This window comes from Elgaria multicarinata, chromosome 10, assembly GCF_023053635.1.
Source record: "Elgaria multicarinata webbii isolate HBS135686 ecotype San Diego chromosome 10, rElgMul1.1.pri, whole genome shotgun sequence".
NCBI classification, from domain to species: Eukaryota; Metazoa; Chordata; class Lepidosauria; order Squamata; family Anguidae; genus Elgaria; species Elgaria multicarinata.
The window spans coordinates 78,270,108-78,290,779 of NC_086180.1; the positions used below are offsets into that span (position 1 = coordinate 78,270,108).

Sequence of the window (20,672 nt, forward strand, 5' to 3'; positions counted from 1 at the left end):
CTCTTATAGGAGATCTGGATCGGTATCGCCTTGTATAAAAATAACGTTGGTCTTCTCGATATCGATCGAACGGACTGAATCCGGTGAGCGTCGATATTGTGTTCGATGATCGAGCGGTGTGGGTGATCTTCGATAATCGTGCCGTTGAATATTGGCAGGTAAGTTTCCTTGAGGTGAGTCTCTAGCTGATCCCCTTGTAGAGTATATTGGTTCTCTACTTTGACGGGATTCGCTCTCTCTGATCTCGCCCTCTGATAAAGATGGCGGCGGCATTGGAGCAATCATCGATATCGAAGGAGGTACGGCGATAGTAGCCGTCTCCATCATCAAAGGTGTCGGTGCATCCCTCGATGGTGCAGCCGTCGATGACCGATTTTTACGGTGAACGTGGCTTTTGGCCGATTTGGCCTTCTTTTGCTCCACCATCTCTGCGAACTTCGGAGTACGTGCCTTTTTTGCTAGCTTTTTTGCTACTGAGGCAGTCAGGGATCTCCCTGGCGTTGCAGGGGTTTCCTGGCAGGGTCTGTCGGCCTGAATCCTTGGTGGCTCGACAGGAGCTGGACGCGCTACTGGCTGTCCCTGAGAAGCCATTGCAGGTTTATCAACCGATGCAAGCGCCCTTTCCCACAGCTCTGCCCGCAATTTGTCTGCTCTATGCCACCTTGTGAGCTTTGAAAAGGCTTGGCAATGGGTACAGGTGTCCACCTTGTGACCCTCTCCCAGGCAGATTACACAAAGGTTGTGGCCATCTGATGGTGGCAGCTTCGTCCCACAGCGGGCACACTTTTTAAATGGGGCCTTGGGGCCCATACGGACCAGAATTATAGTAAAGACTAAGAAAGAGGTAAAGTGATAGTAAGAATTTTTTTAACAAAATTATTTAGGAGGAAAGGCAAAAGTGAGGAATAATAGACAAAAAAGTGAGAATATATCTAATAACAAGAGAAAGAAGGTAAGTCTTAGCTATCGTTTAAGAGCGTTGTTCCCGACGAGGCTGTCTGCAAGACGGTCGAAGAACTGGGGATTCTGGGTGGGAACCCTCCTGCACATGCGCAGTAGAGAGGGGAGGGTTTCCGGCCCAAAATGCCTTTTAGCTATGAAAAATTCCCGAAGCGGGGGTTCGCGCAGGCGCCGAGCCCATATGTGTGATGCACAGAGACCACGAAGAAGAACTATAATGTCTCAAGTGCTTATCAGGCTGCAATCCTGCATCCTTAGAAACCGGTTCAATTGGAGTTAGTTGGATCTCCAAGTAAATATGTTCAGTAACAGGATCAGCAGAAGCAATGGGCAACATTACACTGTCAAGTTGTACTTAGCTCTCCAACATTATAATCCAACATTATAAATTTGGATAAAAACTCTGTTATTTTGAGATTTTGAAGTATTTCTATATTTTTGTGCATGCATGTGATGCAGCATTTCATGGCAGACAAAATGGGTAATTCTGGCAGGCGCTAACAATTATATAACTATGGAGTAATTCCAACGGACAATTTTGCAGTTTTTAATTCACATTTGCAAAACAAATGATATAAATAATAGTAAGTTTAACCATGTAACTAAATGTCTTGACTGGGTCATTTTAACACAGAGAGATGCTTACAAAATCCTTACTGTTAATTTATTAAAAATAAATTATATAATAATCACTAGTCACGAAGCTAAACCTAGCAACAAATGCTTCGGAGTTCACTAGGTCTTTGCTATGCCTTTTATAGCTGAATAATGCAAGCTTCGCCAGGCTATATAGTCTGGTAGTTGCACCCAAGTCTACTATCCTGCTGTTCAAAATGCTCAGCACTTCTAATAGTCTTTCAACAATAAGCGTGTAATGAATGGGAATATGTATCCATGTATGTGAAAGAATATGTTTTGTGACAAACGTACACTAAGTTAATATGGGATTTGAAGCATTTACAGTGCTTTCCAATAAAAAAACACAATTAGGCAGGGGTGGAGAACAGGGAGAGTCCGGACTGAATTTCCTCAGCAGGATTCCCTCAAAGGCTGCACATGGTGGGGCTGATGCCAACATGGGCCAGGCACCTCTTTTCTCGCTCTCTGCCCCCAATTCCATCCATCCCCCTCGCCCACCCAAACCACACACTTTCCTTTCTCTACAAGCCCCTTCTCTCCCCCTCCCGCAATTCTCTCTCTTTTAACCCATTCACTTTCCTTCCATTCACATTCTCCTCACTCACATAATTCCGTTTACCTTCTCGTTCTCTCTTCCCGCCACACCCTCCCCCTCCCTATCCCCTTTTCTTTCAGACCCATTCACGCCCTGTCTTTCCATACACATCCTACCCCCCAGATCCCGTTCACACACTTTCCCCATATTCACGTACTTGCCTTCCATTCAGCTTTCCTCCTGTGCTGGGTGGGGAAAATGGAAATGCAGGGGTCTGTCAGGATAGGAACAGGGCATCTCTCTGTGGCAGCTCACTTACATTCTATGCTGGTACCTTGAGAGAAGCTTCCCTTTCTCAGCTCATAGCAAGAAAACACAGTGGACTGCCAATGGAGGGACATACATCTCTTCCTTCATCAACAACACACTTGGCTTCCATACTGGGCCCTGAGAAAAGGCTTCCTAGTACAGAAATGAAATACAGGAATAGGGGGGAAAAAGTTCCTCCATTGGCAGTTCACTGTGTGGGGGTGGGAAGGACTGGGGAAGAGAAGCCACAAGTCTGATGGGACAGAAGTTCCCGTCTTCTGCAATAAAGCCTCAGAAAATGGGGAGGGGGGAAGCAAAAAAATAAAATAAAAGAGCAAATGAATTATAAAACAATCAAACCAACATCTCAAATTCTAAAAGAAAAACCACTTGAACTAAATGTGGATAACATTCAACGTTTTCTGTGCCAGATTGTGTATAACCTCTAAGAAATTTATTCATTGGTGTTATTTCCCCCCGCATTTCTACTAGAAAAATGGTAGTCATGGCAGAAATAGAAACAGGGCGTCCTTAAGAAAAGAGCCACCAAACCAATCAGGAACGAAGTCACTTATGTAACTATCCTGTTTGTAGGCAGTACTGAGGCTATTCACAGTAAAGCATGGGACAACCTTAATACCTTACTGAAAATTGCTTTATTCAAGAGAACTGATTAAGTCCAGCTGCAACTTGACAGTATTGGTATTGTTATTATTTATTTATTTATTTATTTATTTATTTATTCATTCATTCATTCATTCAATTTATATCCCACCTATATACAGAATACCTAGGCAATATTATATAGTCCTCACCTCTAGACAAAACAACGGTTAAGTCTATGCAACTGCATATTACCCCTGCCTCTTTGTCTATTTCCAGAAATATTAAACTTCATAACTACACCTTGCAGAATAGCCTGCTGATTAGCATATATGTCTATTGTTCAGCTAGGCCAGGATACTCATTTTGTCAAGATACTTCCTTTCTATGCTTGGAGAATTAGAAATCAAAGAGGAACACTTCAATAGCATTCTAAAGATCAAACGTTTGGGAAATTTTGTTTTCTTGTTGAAGCAAGAAGACCTCATACTGAAGTTGTTTGACCAGCTTTTGTAGAGATTAAAGGCACCAATAAGAGAGCAAGTTATGGTCATACAGAATTAACTTGTATTTTATAGTTAAACTCTCATCTGATAACCCAAGTCTAAAATTGATATAGGCCCTATTCACAAATAATAATGATTTGGCCTGGAGGAGCATGCAATCTCATCCCTCATTCTCTGATTCAGGAAAACCATAGTTTGCCATTGTATACCTCCAAACAAGAATTAGAAACCACGGCTGAAAGTAGATTTCTGATTCTGGTTTGATGGCAAACTATGGCTTGTACAACCAAAGTTTGACTAGTTGGGATAGAACAGGTGGTTTGCCTAAAGTAGAAAGTGAGGGGGAAATTGGGCTGTGTGAGGGAATGCACAAGTGCAAAGCACAATCCCAACATCCAAGCCACGCTATTTTGGCTTCATCATTTGAACCAGCCAAGCCATAGTGTTAAGTAGATAATGCCAGGTCTTTCCTATCTTATTTTATTAATGGTTTCCAATTATGTGTTTTATTTATGAAGCACCTTCCTGTTCTGAATTTATTAAAGTGAGATGGAAATTACATGCTCAATGTGTTAAGGTTTATGCTCAACACTGTTGCCAGGGTTCAAGAAAAAGAGGGAGAGAGCTCCTTTAAGAGTACCCCAGAGCTCACACTTGCCTAGTGGGAGTTTTGCCTCACTCTCTTTGAATAGCAGCCCCTTACTCTCAAACTGCTTTTGAAATTCCCTTCATGTCCAAAAAGGCATGAGGGGCAACTAAATGTTCTGGAAACTTCAAGTGGTCCAAAACAGGGCAACAAGACTGTTAATGGGGACTGGGCAACAAGTCTACATTACGCTAGTACTTTTCCACTGCACTGGCTGCTAGTCCATGTCTGAACCCAATTCAAAGTGCTGGAATTAATGTTCAAAGCCCCAAATGGCTTGGGGCCAGGTTAATGGAAGGATTCTCATTCCATATGTACCTGCCTCAATACGAAGATCATCTTCAGGGGTCCTTCTCCATGAGCTCCTGCCAAAGGAAGTTAGGTGGGAAGAGGGTGTTTTCTGTTGTGACACCCTGGTTGTGGAATGAGCTCCTTAGAGAGGTTTGCCTAGCACCTATGTTGTACTCCTTTTGGCGCTAGGTGTAGACCATTGTATTTTCCCAGTATTTTAGCATTTGGGTATCCTATCCTTTGAGCTCTGCTATGTTAAAGCTGTATTTTAAATCTCTGCATTGCTGATAGTTTTTATTCTTGTTGTACTTCTATACTGTGGTTTTAAGCTTCCATATTTTATACTTTATGCTCTGCCTTGTGGGTTTATTTTTTGTGAACCATCCAGAGAGCTTCAGCTATTAGACAGCATAGAAATGAAATGAAATAAATAAATAATTCAGAGAAACACAAAACAAGACACAAAACTAGTTGCATATTTCTTCTGATCCTGGTGCACTTTTGCTACTAAAGTAAAAAGCGGTTCATTTTGGCAATGTTCCCAAAGTACCAGCAGGACATTTTAATAGTGCAAACTAGCTCCTAGATCTCATATACAAAAAGTGTATATGAGGCGTGCCAAGCAAGCTGAATGGCCACCAGAAAAGCCATGCTCCCTTCTGCCATGGAGATTACCTGCCTCACCCCGCAGCAGCAAAAACGCAGGGTTTTCTCCAAAGCAGGGGCAAAGCAGCACTGTGAAGCACCTTCTCCAAAGCACCTCCAGTACTATGACAGAAGTTCAACACATATTGGACAATAAAGTAATGTTTAATATTTTGTTCAAGAATATTTGTTTTTCTTGATATCAACAAAGACCACAATGATTTGAACTTCTTCCTTAACAGGACTATTTTACACAATAGATTTTTTAAAAAATATCTGTGTTAAGCTTAAGGGCTTTGTAATAGTTCTTATCATAGTTCTTTAGCCATTATACATTTTGGATCCATTTGATGTCTGTATCTGTGTGAAAATGTTCAGTACGTGTTACCTAAGTCCAGAACACGATGTTAAGAATCTTAAGTTGATACCTCAAAAAGCAGACAACTAAAAATCTACAGTCCTTTTTATTAATTTATGACAAAAAAAATGTTCTTCAGGATTTATGTCAAACTGTTCCCAGAACTAGTGAAGCAAGTAGATCCTATGATTATGTTTTTACAGTGCAGATCTAAATGGTACATTTTGGGAGACAGAGATCAGTAATAAATATTGTTATTGTAAATTGCCTACTATTTGATAGGATTACTACTACTATTGTTATTATGCAGGAAAATCCCACGTCCATAACATGACATTACTGATGAAGACCATCAGAGACATTGCATTTGTGCCTCAAAAGACTTGAACTCAAGGCAAATAAAGAATCAACAAAGAAAGCCAGCTAGAAAAAGTGCTGTATATTTCTGGACATGAGGAGCACATCTGGAAGAACACATCACATCACAGCTATTATAAAGAAGATCTGAGCCTGGTAGTCTGGGCACTATCAACTGACCCCACATCTGGGTTAATACCCATAATCTGTGATTTATGGAGTTAAATATAGGCTAGAAAAAAATACCCTTTAATATCATGTGGTCCAAAATGTAAAAATTTATATACACTACTGTCTTAAAAACTGGTTTTCTAGTCATTGCAATCGGGGCCGGTGCCAGACTATTTTGCGCCCTAGGCAATGTGAGCTACTTTCACCCCCCAAAACGCCAACTTTGATTTTTAAGAACATATGTTACCTGGAAAAAATAAGAAGCACAAAACTTGAAACTGCTAAATTTATTTTAAAGTGCAAGAAATACACCATGCCAATTATAGCAAACAAATTAGAAAGGAATGTCAATGAGTCTAAAATACATTATTTAATAGGAATATCACCTCCAAATCATCCCCCTCCCCAACTCACACACACGCGCGCACACACACTCAGCATCACTCACGCCAAACAAACACACGCATGAACACATGCATTCACTCAAAGTCCCCATGATGCACCCCATTCACCCACACATTCTCTCTCTCTCTCTCTTCCAGGCGCATTCCGGAAGTCTGAACGTGGAGCCACCCCACCCCCACCCCAGCGTCCCTGGCTTTGCTTCGACTGGGCGGGCGCGGGGCGCCATCTCGCCTGCCCAGGCCCAGCTGAATCCTCAGGCCGGACCGGCTCACAGCCAACGCACATGAGTGCAGCACTGTGTCTGGCGCCCCTCTGAGCTTGGCGCTCTAGGCGGCCGCCTGAGTGGCCTCTATGGTAGCACCGGCCCTGATTGCAATTCCCCAGAGAGCTGTAGTTCTGTGAGGGGGACTAAGGATCAGTAGCAATTAATTCATAGCATCATCATCTAATATAATTTCAGGCTTCTTTGGGGAAGGTACAAAACTGATATACTTCCATACTGTCGGTCCTTGTCGGTCCTAAGGGTGTAGAAGTTGTCAGAGATTTAGATAATTTGTCTGCTGATGACTAGTATATGTAGTGTCATAGTAAAACAATCTATACGAATACAAAAGCAAGTAATTTTTCACTAACATTTTCTGTTAGGAATCCTTGCATCATTACCACCACCCCAAGCTACAGTTTGCAGTACTCTGGGAAGAGGAAATTACAATAGAAAAATAATGGCCCAACGTATAAATGGGTCCCAAAATGCATTGCCAGTGCCACATTCATAGAAAACAGTACTATCTGAGGCTATTCTTCTGATGACAGAAGCAGAAGCGAAATGCAAAGGAAGGGTCACTCCATAATTGTCCTGTTTGCTCCAGTTTCATGGCACCATTTGTTTCTTGATATTGGCACAGACTGAATGCTGAGATTCATATATATTTGGTATTACTTGGTAATTCTTATACTCTTGAAATCAGGGAATACAGATGCTGGATATATGCATGTGGTTAGTTGGCTTTACATACTGACATCACAGTCATAGACAAATTGGGTGGAAATAAGAAGCTACTGATTTCAATAATATGTTCAGTATTAGGATTTATATCAAGTAAGTACTCAGCTAGAGAACCAAGTTTTTATTCAAACACCATAGAAGCTATGATTTAATTAAAGGCCTTCATAATTTGCAGGACATCCTCTAAAACAAGGGTGAGCATATCTATTCTCGGGATGTACTGGTAGATCTCTTGGTGATTTCAAATAGATTGGCAAGGATTTCTGACTCCTAATTGTTTAGCAATGACAGAAACAAAATGACACTCCCTCCCAAAATTATACTGCTTAAATGGAGAAAGCTGGGGTAGGGGTGGGTGGGAATGGAATGGCCAGGGATGGATTTGTGTGTGGAAGGACTGTGAGCCCAAAACAAATTCTTGGTCTCAGAATTTTAAATATATGCCTTTTGCTGGTGGGTCTCGGGTTCTAGTAAAAAAACAAAGTACAAGCCAGAAGTCTGCCCACCCCTTCTGTAAAACAGTATTAACCTTTCCTGGTTTGAAAGCAAATAAAAATATTCCACTTACTTTTGTTTGATCCTCAGCTTTGAATACATAACAGGTACTTTGCAGATTTACTGCTCCATCTTTTATTAAGCAGGCAAAGTAACTTGGATCATGACTGTTGTGAATCAGTTTGTGAACTTGCTGTGGCCTACACTCAAACAGGCTGGCACAAATCAGAGGATCCCATTGCTGGCTTTTTCCTGTGTCTGCTTCACATCTCAGTCTTGCTGGTGAGATATAAAGCCGGATTTGGCTGGTGCTGGGCTCTTCCTTCAAGGACTGTGTGCTGAGCCGCCGAATCTCTGCCACGATCCAAGGGAGTACTGGCATAGTCGTTAGAGAGTGTACAGAAAGACAACCTACTAGATGAAGACTGAAATCTATTGAGCCATCACTGGATGCTTCAGGATTTTTAACTATGAATGATAAGGGATCCATTTTTAAGTCATCAAGAAGTCACCTAATTCAGTTATGAAGACTTGAAATTCTGAAATAAAAGATATAATTACATAGTTAATAAAATAATTTAGTAACCTCTCTCTTTCCCATCATTACTACAGGAATCATGATGGTAAGAATCCTTCATACTAAACCTTTAATAATTTTAAAAAATGTGTTCATTTAGTTGTATTTATTTCTTCCAAAATAATTATTGCTAAGGAATAAAAAAAAAAGAAATATGTGAATGAAATAATGTGTTCCTAACTTTCTATGAGTATTATACAAGCAGAAGAATGAACACTTCAAGATTTCAGTATGTCATTCTAAAATGGTTTGCCTGTGACAAATGAACATATCACATTCCAAGTACAATGAAGATGCAGAGATGTAAGCAAGGGGTCAATCAACATTAAGCATTGTTCAAAAGTCCAAACACAGAGCCAAAGAATACACAGGGAAGTGAACTTAAATTTTGGACATGCCCTATTTTTTGAAGTTGGTATACTGCACCCTGCAGACTAACACAAATAAAAGCTATGTTTTATTTAAACAAAGCCGTTCCACTAAGTTCTCTTAGGCTGTGGTCTCTCTCTCCCCTCAGTCCAGAAGCTGTGGGTGTTGCCCTCAATCTCTTCCTGGGTTCCTCCCAGGAAGCACAACCCACTCAGGTCAAATCCAGTACTTCTTTGATATTGTCATATTCCTTCTTTTTTGAGAAAGAAAAGTAAAATAAAATAGAAAAATAAACTGGAAATTTACACAAAAAGTTTCAGGCATGCAGGTCACTTAATAACTTGCCCACTTTGAGAGTGTCGGTTCAGTGATGACATCCTTCAGTTGCCATCCTTTATTCTGCTCCCCTGTAGACTCAGGATGTGACCTTGCTAGGGTCTCTTCTTTTGCAGTTATCTCCCCTGACTATCCTGTATCTCTTGTCTCATCCTGCAAGATCCTTTGCTGGTTACATGCTTATCCCTCATTCAGTCTCATGGCATTGACCGATTCCTTAGATGTCTTCTGTTATGTCTCAGTATTCATCCACTGTCCATCTGTACCTTATATGATTGTGGGTTATCGTGTTGAATTATGGCTGCCTTGTGCAAGTTTCTGTCTGGCTGTGTTAAGAGCTGGACTCTCACTTTGTCCCCTGGCTCTAGGCCTGGAAGATCTGATTGGTTGTAATACAGGGCCTGTCTCAGTTGCTGCTGTCTCCTCAGTTCACTAAAGGATGTTCCTGTAATCCCTGGCTATAATAGCCCCCCACTTGTTGGTAAAAGTGTCTTTGTTCTTCTTCAACTCACTATCCTTTGTGCTGGACTTGAGGTTAGGCCTTGGGATGAAGTGTTCCAATGATTTAGAAGTGCTAGATATGGTCTGCCTTTGCCACTTTTGCTTTTCTCAGGAGTTGCTCAGCTGTTTTTGCTGCAAATTTTATTTTGTCATGACTTTGAGAATACCCAGGTGATGAAGTGGTGTGTTCAAAGTCCCAGTCCTTGCTGAATTTCTGCTGCAACAAACTGGGGCCCATTACCTGAACATACAGTATCTGGTGTCCCATATTGTGCGAACTGTTTTTATCTTATGTATGACTGTTCTGGCAGAGATTGCCCAAGATCTCTCTGGACTGTCATGCTATAATAATGTTTCTTTGGGCTGGCAGTCTCCCCAGGATCTGCACACTTAACATTTCCCCATGAATGTCTTCAGTTACTCATTCATTCCTGGGCAGTAGACTATTTCCCTAACTCATTGTAGACATGATGAATGCACTCTGTGGGCTCGTTCAGAAGACACCTTAAACCATGGCTTTAACCGCAGTGAATAAGGCTTTTTGCTTTATTCACCATGCTTAAAGCCATGGTTTAAAGTGTCTTCTGAACACAGTCTGGCATTCTGGCTTAACCACCATGGTTAAAGCCATGGTTTAACGTGTCTTCTGAATGGGGCCAATGAATGATCTCTGTCCAAAGGATTTATGGTATAACTGCTCTTTCTTCCCAGAAGATGGTGCCATTCTGTACACAAATAACATCCCATATCTGAAAGAATGGAGTTTTCTCACGTGGTACGTCTTTTGTTTCTGGTCATCCCTTGTCTTTCTCTGTTCGTCACTGAATCTCTCACAATCTTTGGGTAAGTGCTTTACCATATTGATGGTTTCTCCTTTAGCTTCTACTGATCCTCTATGGCATTTCCTATGTGCATGGAGAATTTTCTCCCACTTTCTTCAATCAAATATAGAAAAGTTTCATATTGACAGACTCCTCTTCATTTGCCACTGCAATGTCCATATATTAAACTCTTCTTTCAAGATTTTCCATGCCTAGGCTTCCAACATGTTTCAAAGTCACCACTGCCATCATGTTTCAAAGTTGGTGTACTACACCCCAGAAACTCACACAGACTTTGTCTTCCAAGCAGGCCTAAGCTTTACTTAAACAAAGCCTTTCCAAAAGAGCAATTTTAGGCTGTGACCAGAAGCTATGGGTATTGCGCTCAATCCCTTCTTAGTTCCCAGGAAGTACAGTCCACTCAGGCTGAATCCATTACTTTTTCATATTGTTATACTCCTATTCAAAGTGGAATCTGAAGTAAAAACAATATTTCCAAACTCTCAATGAGTCTTAGCTAGGGCTGCAACATTTAAACAATTTATCAGTTAGACTGATTAAGATAAACTTTAAATTTGCACTTTAAAATAAATTCATAATTGAACACATTATACGTGGGTTCATAACCCATACTATCTTCACCATCTTAAATTATTTCTCCTATCTTTCAGACACTGGCAGAATTCCTCTTCTGAGATTATGCCTTCTATAACAAATGTATACAACATCTAAAAACAAATAAAGTACTATTCTTGTTTACCTGTATGATAGATTGGCTAGAACTCACTTGATTAGTCAATTAAAATTTAATCAGGTTGCAGACCTTACTTTCACAGACACCTATGTTCAAAGAATTGTAAATTGTCCCGAACCGTTAAGATAGACTGGAATGACAGGTCCAAACGAACAATTAACAGAATTAAAAATAATAATAGAAAGCTACCAAATGCTCATTTCTATTACACATTAACTATGTATTGTTATGGTGTTTGATTTCAGTGTTTCAAAATGCTATAGTTTAGTTATAGATATCTGGCATTAACAGCAGTAATTCACTCTTAGAGCAAATGTATGACAAGTATTAAGCCATATTAAAACACTGACTGTTAAAGCCTCAAATGATCCTCAACCTGCTGTAATGTATAATCCGTTATTTAGAGCTAATAGCACTACAACATTTTCATTATAGTTGTTCAGTATTGATTCAATTATGACAGCGGATAAATTATATCATGTAAATGCTTAATAAGAAATTGGCATCTTGGGAGATCACCAGCATTAACCACAACACTTTCATGCAAGATTCAGGGCCTGTTCAGACAACACGCTAAGCCGTGGTTAGTCTGCTAACCCTTTTGCAGCAAGTGGTAAATGTGTTTAACCCATGGTTATATAACCACCATAGTTAGGACTGGTTCATACAACACACTAAGTCATGGTTCACATGACACACTAAGCCATAATGTATAGCTCAAAACACTTAACCATCATGATTTAGGGTGTTGTTTGAACACGCTCTTAGACTCCAAGCTAATAAGAAATACACAAAAAATAAGACAATTAGGGGGCAAATTAAATATCCAAAAGTAATTAGAAATTGTGGCTTATATCTAATGGTGCAATGTGTCTAACAATTACGGAAGCCCCATTTTCATCGTTGCACAAGTGTCAAATCCAGTATTGCATTCTGCTTGCCAAGTCCATTGCACAAGCATTTTTACATTTTTTTATTACGCTAGATGTTGCTTGTGCTAGTTGTTCCACTAGTGCTTTTGCAACCACTAGCAGATCATGCAACCGTAAGTAGAATGCCACCTCTTCTATTTCCCCACACACACACACTAGCATAAATACAGCCAACACATGTAACAAGAACTGTAGGGTTGGGAAATCTATTTTTGCAGTCCTCTGAAAACATATATTTATCAAGAAAGGTTACTTGCATATTCTTAATTTTCTTTTTACATATTCTTCCTCTTCTCATTCTTCTATTACTACTTCTTTATTCTCCATTACCACTTATTTAGCACCACAGAATAATAGATGATTGGTTGGACCCACCAGGATCTGCCTTCTGTGGACAGGTGGAAGGTGCCAATGCCCTATTTTCATGAATTCTCCTTCCCACAGCACACCCTGTTCAACACAGTCCCCTAACACTCTATGTAGCATTTTCAGGGGGTTGTAGAGGCTACTGTTAGGAGGAGGGCAGTTCTGCAAGCCTAGTTGCACACTCCTATAACTGTATCTAACCCATGCAACAATTAGCAAGAGAGATTTCAGGCTAAATTGGTGATAAGGCCTGATATAGAAACATACTAAAGGTGAGATAGGTGAGTGCAAAGAGATAAATATGCAGAAGTGTAATTTAAGGGGAAAGATAGCTTGATGAATTATGAGAAAAACTATTCCAATTGGAAGCAGCACAGTAGCAGGCATAGAGTTAAAAGGAAAGTAGTTGAGTGAGTGAAGAGAATAAAAAGAGAGAAGGGAATGTCAGAGAGTGCAATCCTATTCACATTTAAACAAGTCCAACAACTCCCATTCCCCAGCTGGCTGAGGAATGCTGGAAATTGTAGGATTCTTTTTCAGTCTAAAGGATTATACCCTAAAAATATTAACCTCAAATGCAAGAGGAGGAAAACACATTTCAGCCTTTGGAAAGATTTACAAGTTGAAAAAACAAAGATTTGGATTTCTTCGTATTTCTTTACCATTTTGTGACCTTTGTGTGTTTGTCACCAGCTTTTCAAAAATATTTCTGGATCCATTAACAGAAATATGCCTTTTAAAAAGGAAAGTCTGGATTCTTAGAATTCTTAGAATCACCTGCACAATGCCATCTTCCTTATCTAAATAAAATTCTCTTAGATGCTACTCCTCAAAGTATTCCCAGTGGCACACACCGATATCATTGGAATTGTCCCGCCTTCAGAGTACTGTTAAAGAAGGTAAAGAGGGAAATTCCTTGCATATGTGGCTTGACCCTTTTACAGACTTAGTTTTCTGACTGCCATTACAAATTCTATCACTCCTAACTGATGATGATTAAGACCTTCCTACATTCTCAACATTCTGTCTAATCTGTGCCTTGGATTGCACTGTACTAACTGGTATGAACTAGAGTCCGTGCTCCATGTTTGTGAGAAAGAGTAAACGTGTTCACACTTTTCTAGTGTTGGACTCTCTGTATACCACATTTCACCTTCCTTTCCATTGCAGTAACAAGAATGTTTATACCCCATCTATGCATGAGCAAGTCTGTCAGATCCAGATGTCTTTTAGAAAGAAAGTGTGTTCAAGCTCTGAGTTCCGGGCCAGCATTTGAACTTATATTTTACCAAGCACTTTTAGAATGTTAATATTCCTTTTAAAGAGATTTGTCCTATAAGTAGCTGCATGAAAATTTGAACTCGTGTGTCCTATTTTAGTCTAGTTTTAAGAGATTGCTTGTGTGCTGCATGTTATTTAGGAAAGAGGCTAATACTTCTGAGCCATTACTTAGGAACCCCACTGTAGTACAGATGGTGGGATTTGTGATTGCAGCTAAGCTCAGAGATTGAAAGGAACATTACTGTGTGAAATGAAAAAAGGCACTCTTGCTATCTCACAAAGTTCAAAAGGCCATGAACTGTTAACAGTTACTCTCAATAGTATTAAATGTGCTCATTAACTGAAGGGAAATATTTTCAAAGTACAAAAACTTTCACTGAGTCACAAGCAAGCGCTATAACACCAAACTAGAGTAAAAATAGTAGACTAGACACATCATCAATTTTGCATCTCCTAGATATCTGCTAGCGGTCTAATTTGGCTTGAAAAGAACAGAATGATCTCCAGAGAGATCAAAAGACAAGTTCCAGTGTAACCTTTTCTACAGCCCCTACTGCACATGGAACACATTGTGTTGAATGCCTTACTCGAACATTATGTGACTGGGACTATCACAGAATGAAAAGTAGGTCAACAGAATTGCAAGAAATATGGAGCCAATACAGCAGGGGTCCCCAACCTATTTGGCCCAGTGGTCACATTTGGTATTTTGAGAGAGTTTTGTGGATGTTCTTATAAAATGGCTGCCTTTGGGGGCTTGTGCATTCACAAAATGGCTGTCATGGTGGCCACGGCCAGTTACAAAACATTCTTTTCCCAGGAGGTAAATTGGTAAGGCAAAAAGAACAGTAACTTGCTCAAGAACATAAATAGGTAGGGTCTGAGCTCCAGAAAAACAGGTTTCTGGAGGTTTCTGCTCCAACAACTATTCCACAGAACACAAACTGATGAGGCTCAGAGACAATTAACTTGGGTAAGTAACTGAGTTCAAGTTAGAAGATGCCAAGATCCAAGGTGGGTCCAACATCCAAATGCCAAATCACATATTTGCCCCCACAATACACAACATTTCATAGAAGGCAAACAGGTGATGCTTAGAAAAACATGTACACACATACAGATAAAACTGACACAAAAAAGTGTAAACAAAACACCAAATCAACACCACCCAAACCTACACACTGAACTGCTTGCCATTTTGCATTTTTATTTTCTAAGAATACCTCTGCGGCCTATGTGGGGTCCGGATTTATTCTTGAAAACGTCTGGCACTTCTCTTTGCCTTCCAATTAAAAATAATATATATATTTTAAGGTTTTTAAAAATAGGCATGTCAGGGAGCTTGGTGGATGCCAAGGGAGGTGTCTGCAGACACAATGGCGCCCATGAGCTCCATGTTGGGAACTATGGACAACCATTCTACTATGTATGTATTTTCATCACACATTTTCACCTGATAAATGGTAATGATGATCTTGCTGCACGATAGCGTAGCTTGGTCCTCTGCATTAACCTATCTCAGGCACCTGGCTTGTCTGTGCTGGATCTTGGTATCTGATAAGTTGCCATCACAGATCTAGTGACATTGCCATTTTTGGATTAATTCCTCTGCTGTATATGTATGTGAAGTTAGTACTTTGCTTATAAACTCAAGTCAGTTTCAGAGCATGTTGCAATACCGAATCCACCATCAGCCCAAAGCACTGGCCATGGTATAGGTGACACCAGAGATGGGCAATGTGTGGCCCTCTAGATGTTGTTGGGACTGCAACTAGCATCATCCCTAACTAGTATAGCCAATAATGGAAGTTGGCCACACGTTCCCCACCCCTGGGTTACATAGTCAGTTACTCCTGAATTGATATAACATAGCTGTAACAAAGATCCCATGATTATACAAGCAGTTATTTTGCTTCCACACGTTTTAACTTTCTTCAGGCACTGATTTATATCTTGGGCCAGATCTACACTATTGCTTTAAAGCGCTTTATAACAGTTATAAAGCGCTTTAACTGCGCTAAAGCGCTATAAAACTGTTATAAAGAGCTTTAAAGCAATAGTGTAGATCCAGCCCTGATTGTGTAAATCTGAAAAGTAAGTTAAACCAGGTCCCTATCATATGGAACAATTTATATCACCTTGTCTGCCTGCCTGTGCATTCAGAGAATCCCCAGATTCAACGGGCAAGGGTAAAATCTGGTGTCTGTTAATCTTATCAATCCCAAATTAAATTTTTTAAACAAAAGTTATGATACTAGCCCTTGTAGCTTTAGAAAAGATGTTTAAAACATCTGTTTACACAGGGGTAGACAGCTTGGGACCCTCCACGACGTTTGGCCAACAATTCCCATCAGCCATAGCTAGATAGCCAATTGTGAGGGATGATAGGATGATGAAGGTCAAAACATCTGGAGCAGGCCCAACTTTTTTGGACCCATTTGGGAATTTGATAAACTGCTGTATGCGACACCCAAAAAATGGCTCCCACCATAGATATGGCTAGTCACATAATGGCTGCCTAGTCAAAACTAAAATAAAGAGATAGGCAGGAACTGGACTATAGCTTTAAAACAGTTTATAACAGTTTTGACAACTGTTGGGGTTCACGACACACTCCCTATACAGTTTTCAAAACGTTTTCAAAGTGTTTTATCTTGCTTGGTGTAGAACTGGCCATGGTGGTGGTGTAATAGCAACAGTACAGCCTGAGAGGGAGGGGGAAATTTCATTGCATTGCATTTCCATACCAACCAATAACTGAAACTCTCTGGGCGGTTTACAAAGATTAAAAACTATTAAAAAATACTTTAAACAAAGTGTAAAACCATGTGAAGAAAAACGCAGACAATGAATATCTAAAACAATGTCAAACTATCAGCAATAATACAAAACCAGGGCTTGATTGAAACATCATATGCTGCCTCGTTTAGATAGCAAGGGAGAGGGGAGACAAAGAGCAAGGCTAGAGGAAAGAAAGGGAGAGAGAAAAGGCTGCCCGATCATTTTGCAAGTTTTTTAAAAAACAGGGGGAGGGCTTTGTGGGTGCCACTGGAAGTTCCCACTATTACTATGGCACCTGCGGGTGACGCACTGGAAACCTCTGGTCTGGAGAGCCACAAGTTGCCCAACCCTCTGTTATCAATTCAATACCAATGTTTTGGCATACCTTCCACTAATCAAAGGGTAATTTTAACTACCCTGAACAGCTCCTACTCCTTCATCCATATAACCCCCAAATACTTACCCTATAATCATTTCCCTCTTTTTCTTTCTTGTCCCAGTCATTTTGATCATTGCTAAAAAACATTTCCAAGCTCCTTAAAAACGTCAGTCTTGTAACCCGAGTAGGTTGGGCTGTGTATTAATTACTTTGCCTGGCTTATTCTGAGCACAGATTGGAATTCTTTGTTGTGATATCATGTGTTCATAGAGAAAAATAAGGAAACAATGTTCCTGAGACATTATTTACCCATAATAGTACGAAAATGCTAAGTACAGTGTAAGCAAGCTTCAAAGAAAAAAATGTTATCTGTTTAAACATGACAAACTAGCACATTTGGGATTACTTTCCATTAGAAAATATTCATCAAGAACAATGCACATGTACAGATGACAATTGTTACAAGATTTGTTATTATGGAGTGGCTTGGGGAAGAAGTAATAAGTGATTATCACCATGCAATTTAAAAGAAAACAACAGACACCAAATCACATGCTTATTCCTGGATTCTTTCTGCTTCCGTCAACAGTAACACAGGTGAATTTATAGCATCACTGGGACTTCAAAATTGCAGCCTAATCCCAGGCTGAAATTTTATCTTGAGCTTTGCAGTGCTGAATGGCAGAGTGGCCATCTATCACTTGATCCCAGAAAAGAACATCACACATAAACAAGATGTATGTGCACTGTGTTGAGTTATGAGCAAAGTTGGCACCCTTTAGTTCTACAATTCATTATTGGCACAAATTACAACCTTCAAAGTGAGTTTGGAGCAGCTTTTCAATCTCAACAAGCTGAACTGCCAAGTAAATCTATGCTCTGCTTCCTAGAAAAGGGGGAAATTTAAATGCAGTTGCCCACATAGTTACTTCCATTTAAGCTTGACGTTTGTATGATATCTACATAATAAAAACAAAAACAAAAAGCAAAGCCCAACTTCCCTTCCGAAGATATCATCTGACATATTACATTAATTAGTATTTTTGTGATGGATTTTAATTGTATGCAGTTTGGGTACCTTATTATTATTATTATTATTTTGCTGAAAAGCAAATTAGTGTGTGTGTTTATAAAATAAAGCGGCAGAAGGTACATTCACCAGTAAATTTATTAAACATCTTTTTAACCAAATATCTGTGGGATTTCAGTGAAATCCAACCAGACATCAATATCAGGCTGCCCATACTAATAGATAAATAGAACTTTAGATAAGGTAATAGGACAAGAAATTAAATCAGTATAGAAATGCAGTAGTGTATATTTATACATGCATAAACCTTTTTAAGTATAGCTATCCTAGTTTTCACCAACCTTCTAACTCCATTTGTATTGTATAAAAGTTTGTGAATACAAACTGGCAGTACCAGCAAACACTGTCAGTCATTAAAATATTCCCATCTGGCAACTGCAGCTTCCTAAGCATGCAAAGCTGGTTATGGATGTCATCTCTTAAAACTGAAGTGTGGCTGAGTAAACCCCATTCCTCAATCCCTATTAACATCTGGTCTGAGGCCACTATGTTATGCATACTTATTTGGGGTTAAGCTTCACTGAACACTCCAGTGAAACCCTACTTTATTTATTTCTGAAGAAACATTAATTATATGTGTAACGGCATCTCACCGTGTTTTCTGTTATCTTTAAGCTTTTCGCCATCAGCATTTCGCCCCCTCCTTATTCTCTCCCCCACTGCTAAAGTGCAGATTGTAGGCTCCTTGGGGAAGGGATTTGTAACTCTGCGAAGTGTCAGGTATTCTGCTGGTGAGTGGTGACATATATGAATAAGATCATGAGGCAGGGAGGATCACTAGAATTGAATGCTTCATTGCATGTTTTGTCTTTGGATTGAGCTCAAGCATGCAACCTCGCTGTCCCACCAAATCAACAGCAGTGGTGCTCAGAACCAAACTTTTCAACCTTAGCTTATCAAATTGCCCCTACAGGGCCGGCTCTACCATTAGGCCAGCTAGGCAGCTGCCTAGGGTGCAGACCTCAGAGGGGCGCAGTACTGCGCTTTAAGGGACACAGTTTTATACAAATTAGCTGTTTTAAGAAGAAAAAAACGATAATAAAAGGAAAATATAATAGTTCAGAAACTCTTCCTGAACAACTGAATCGAAGTTGGCAATTTTTGGGTGGTGGTGCAAGGAGCTTGCCTTGCCTAAAGCGCTAAATAGTCTGGCCCCATGTGGCAACCAAGGTACAAAGAGATTAAGAAGAACAGAGGGAGAGAGAAAGTCACTTACCGAGCGACACAGGCTGTGTGCAGCAGCACTCCCATGAAAGGAAGGTCTGTGGTTTGTTTTATCGAGATGAGAGCGAGCGAGGAGGGTGTGCAACGTGGATAGAGGAGGAGGAAGACGGAGGGCAGAGGAGTCGAACTCAGGCTCCCTGCCCAACTTCATGGAGAATATTCTTCGGCCAAGCCGCCGCAAGAAGGGGCGGCAGGGAAATTAGCAGCAGGGTGACAAAAGCGACTGATGTGCCGCCCTCCTGTTGCTTCGTTTAGTACGTGACCGCCTCAGCTCGCTCTCGCAGGGGACTGTCCAAGCCTGAGGCGGAAAAGCCGCTGGGTCGCCGCTCTATTCCCTCAGCCGGCCATCCTGCCTCTTTCTTATTGAGGGCACCGCTAAGGCCGGGAACCCGGCGAGGGTGAGAAGCCGCCCACGCCAAACCCCGCTCAGCAAAAGCAACAAGCCGGCACATGCGCGCCCCCCCCCCCCCGGCCTTACCTGCTGCCGGTTTCCGCGTCTCTCCAGGGGGAGGAGGCAAAAGGGCAGAGCCAAGCCGCGGGGGGCGGTCTCGCAGGGGCCATTACGCGCTCTTTCTGTGAGGGAAGGAATAGAGCAGCTAGGTGGTGGGGAGAGCTGTAAAAATAGAAGTTTCAACAGGCTGGCCAAGTCGCCTGACAAGCAAAGCCTTGGGGAAGAAGGTGAGAAATAGAGCCAGGTGCTCTCTAATTGAGACGAAGCGTGTGCGGTAGAGAAGCGCGGTTTCCCCTCAGCTTCCCGCCCCCCCATTCCCTCCTCAGCAGCAAGCACCTTTCACAAACAAGCACGCAGAGCGCCTGGATGTGTCGCCGCATTAGGGAGCTCGGGCTGCTGCGAGTCATGTGCGAGGAAAACAGCTGCAGTGCAGGGGCTGCTGCTCGCTTGCTTGCTTCTGTGCTGGCCTTCGACAGGCCCCAATAGGCACGCAAGTGTGGAAGACATCTCGTTCCGTCTCTCTCTCGCACACACACACGCATGCATGCATGAGTATTTTTATTCCCGCCTTCAGGAACAATTCCAAGTCCTGAACTGGGGAACACAAAAAATTCAAAGAGAAAAGAGTCCGTCCCGCTCCCATATCCCCTCCACATTGCTTCAAAACACAATGCTTTTGAATAGAGTCAGTTTTCTCACATTCAGGGAAGAGCCATCAAGTACTGAACTCATCACATCTGTGTGCATGAACCGACACAGTGCAACCCTAAGTGTGTTGACAGAGAAGTAAGTACTTCAGTGGGACTTACTGACATGCTTAGAATTTTACACCCATTAGGATTTTCAATATAAGCCACTATCACAGCTACAGCAAAATCGGTGTA

General features: G+C 41.0%; 1 protein-coding gene across 1 annotated transcript in view; it reads right to left on the minus strand.

The window, feature by feature from the left end:
• TBC1D1 (TBC1 domain family member 1) overlaps positions 1-19,905 on the minus strand; it is a 116,146-nt gene extending 96,241 nt beyond the window's left edge. Inside the window, exons 1-2 of the mRNA XM_063135867.1 lie at positions 19,816-19,905; positions 8,000-8,465 (exon numbers count right to left, since the gene is read on the minus strand). Coding sequence (XP_062991937.1) covers positions 8,000-8,416 — 417 coding nt within the window. The 5' untranslated portion in view covers positions 8,417-8,465; positions 19,816-19,905. The remainder of the gene's footprint in view (positions 1-7,999; positions 8,466-19,815) is intronic.
• Positions 19,906-20,672: the final 767 nt, after the last annotated feature.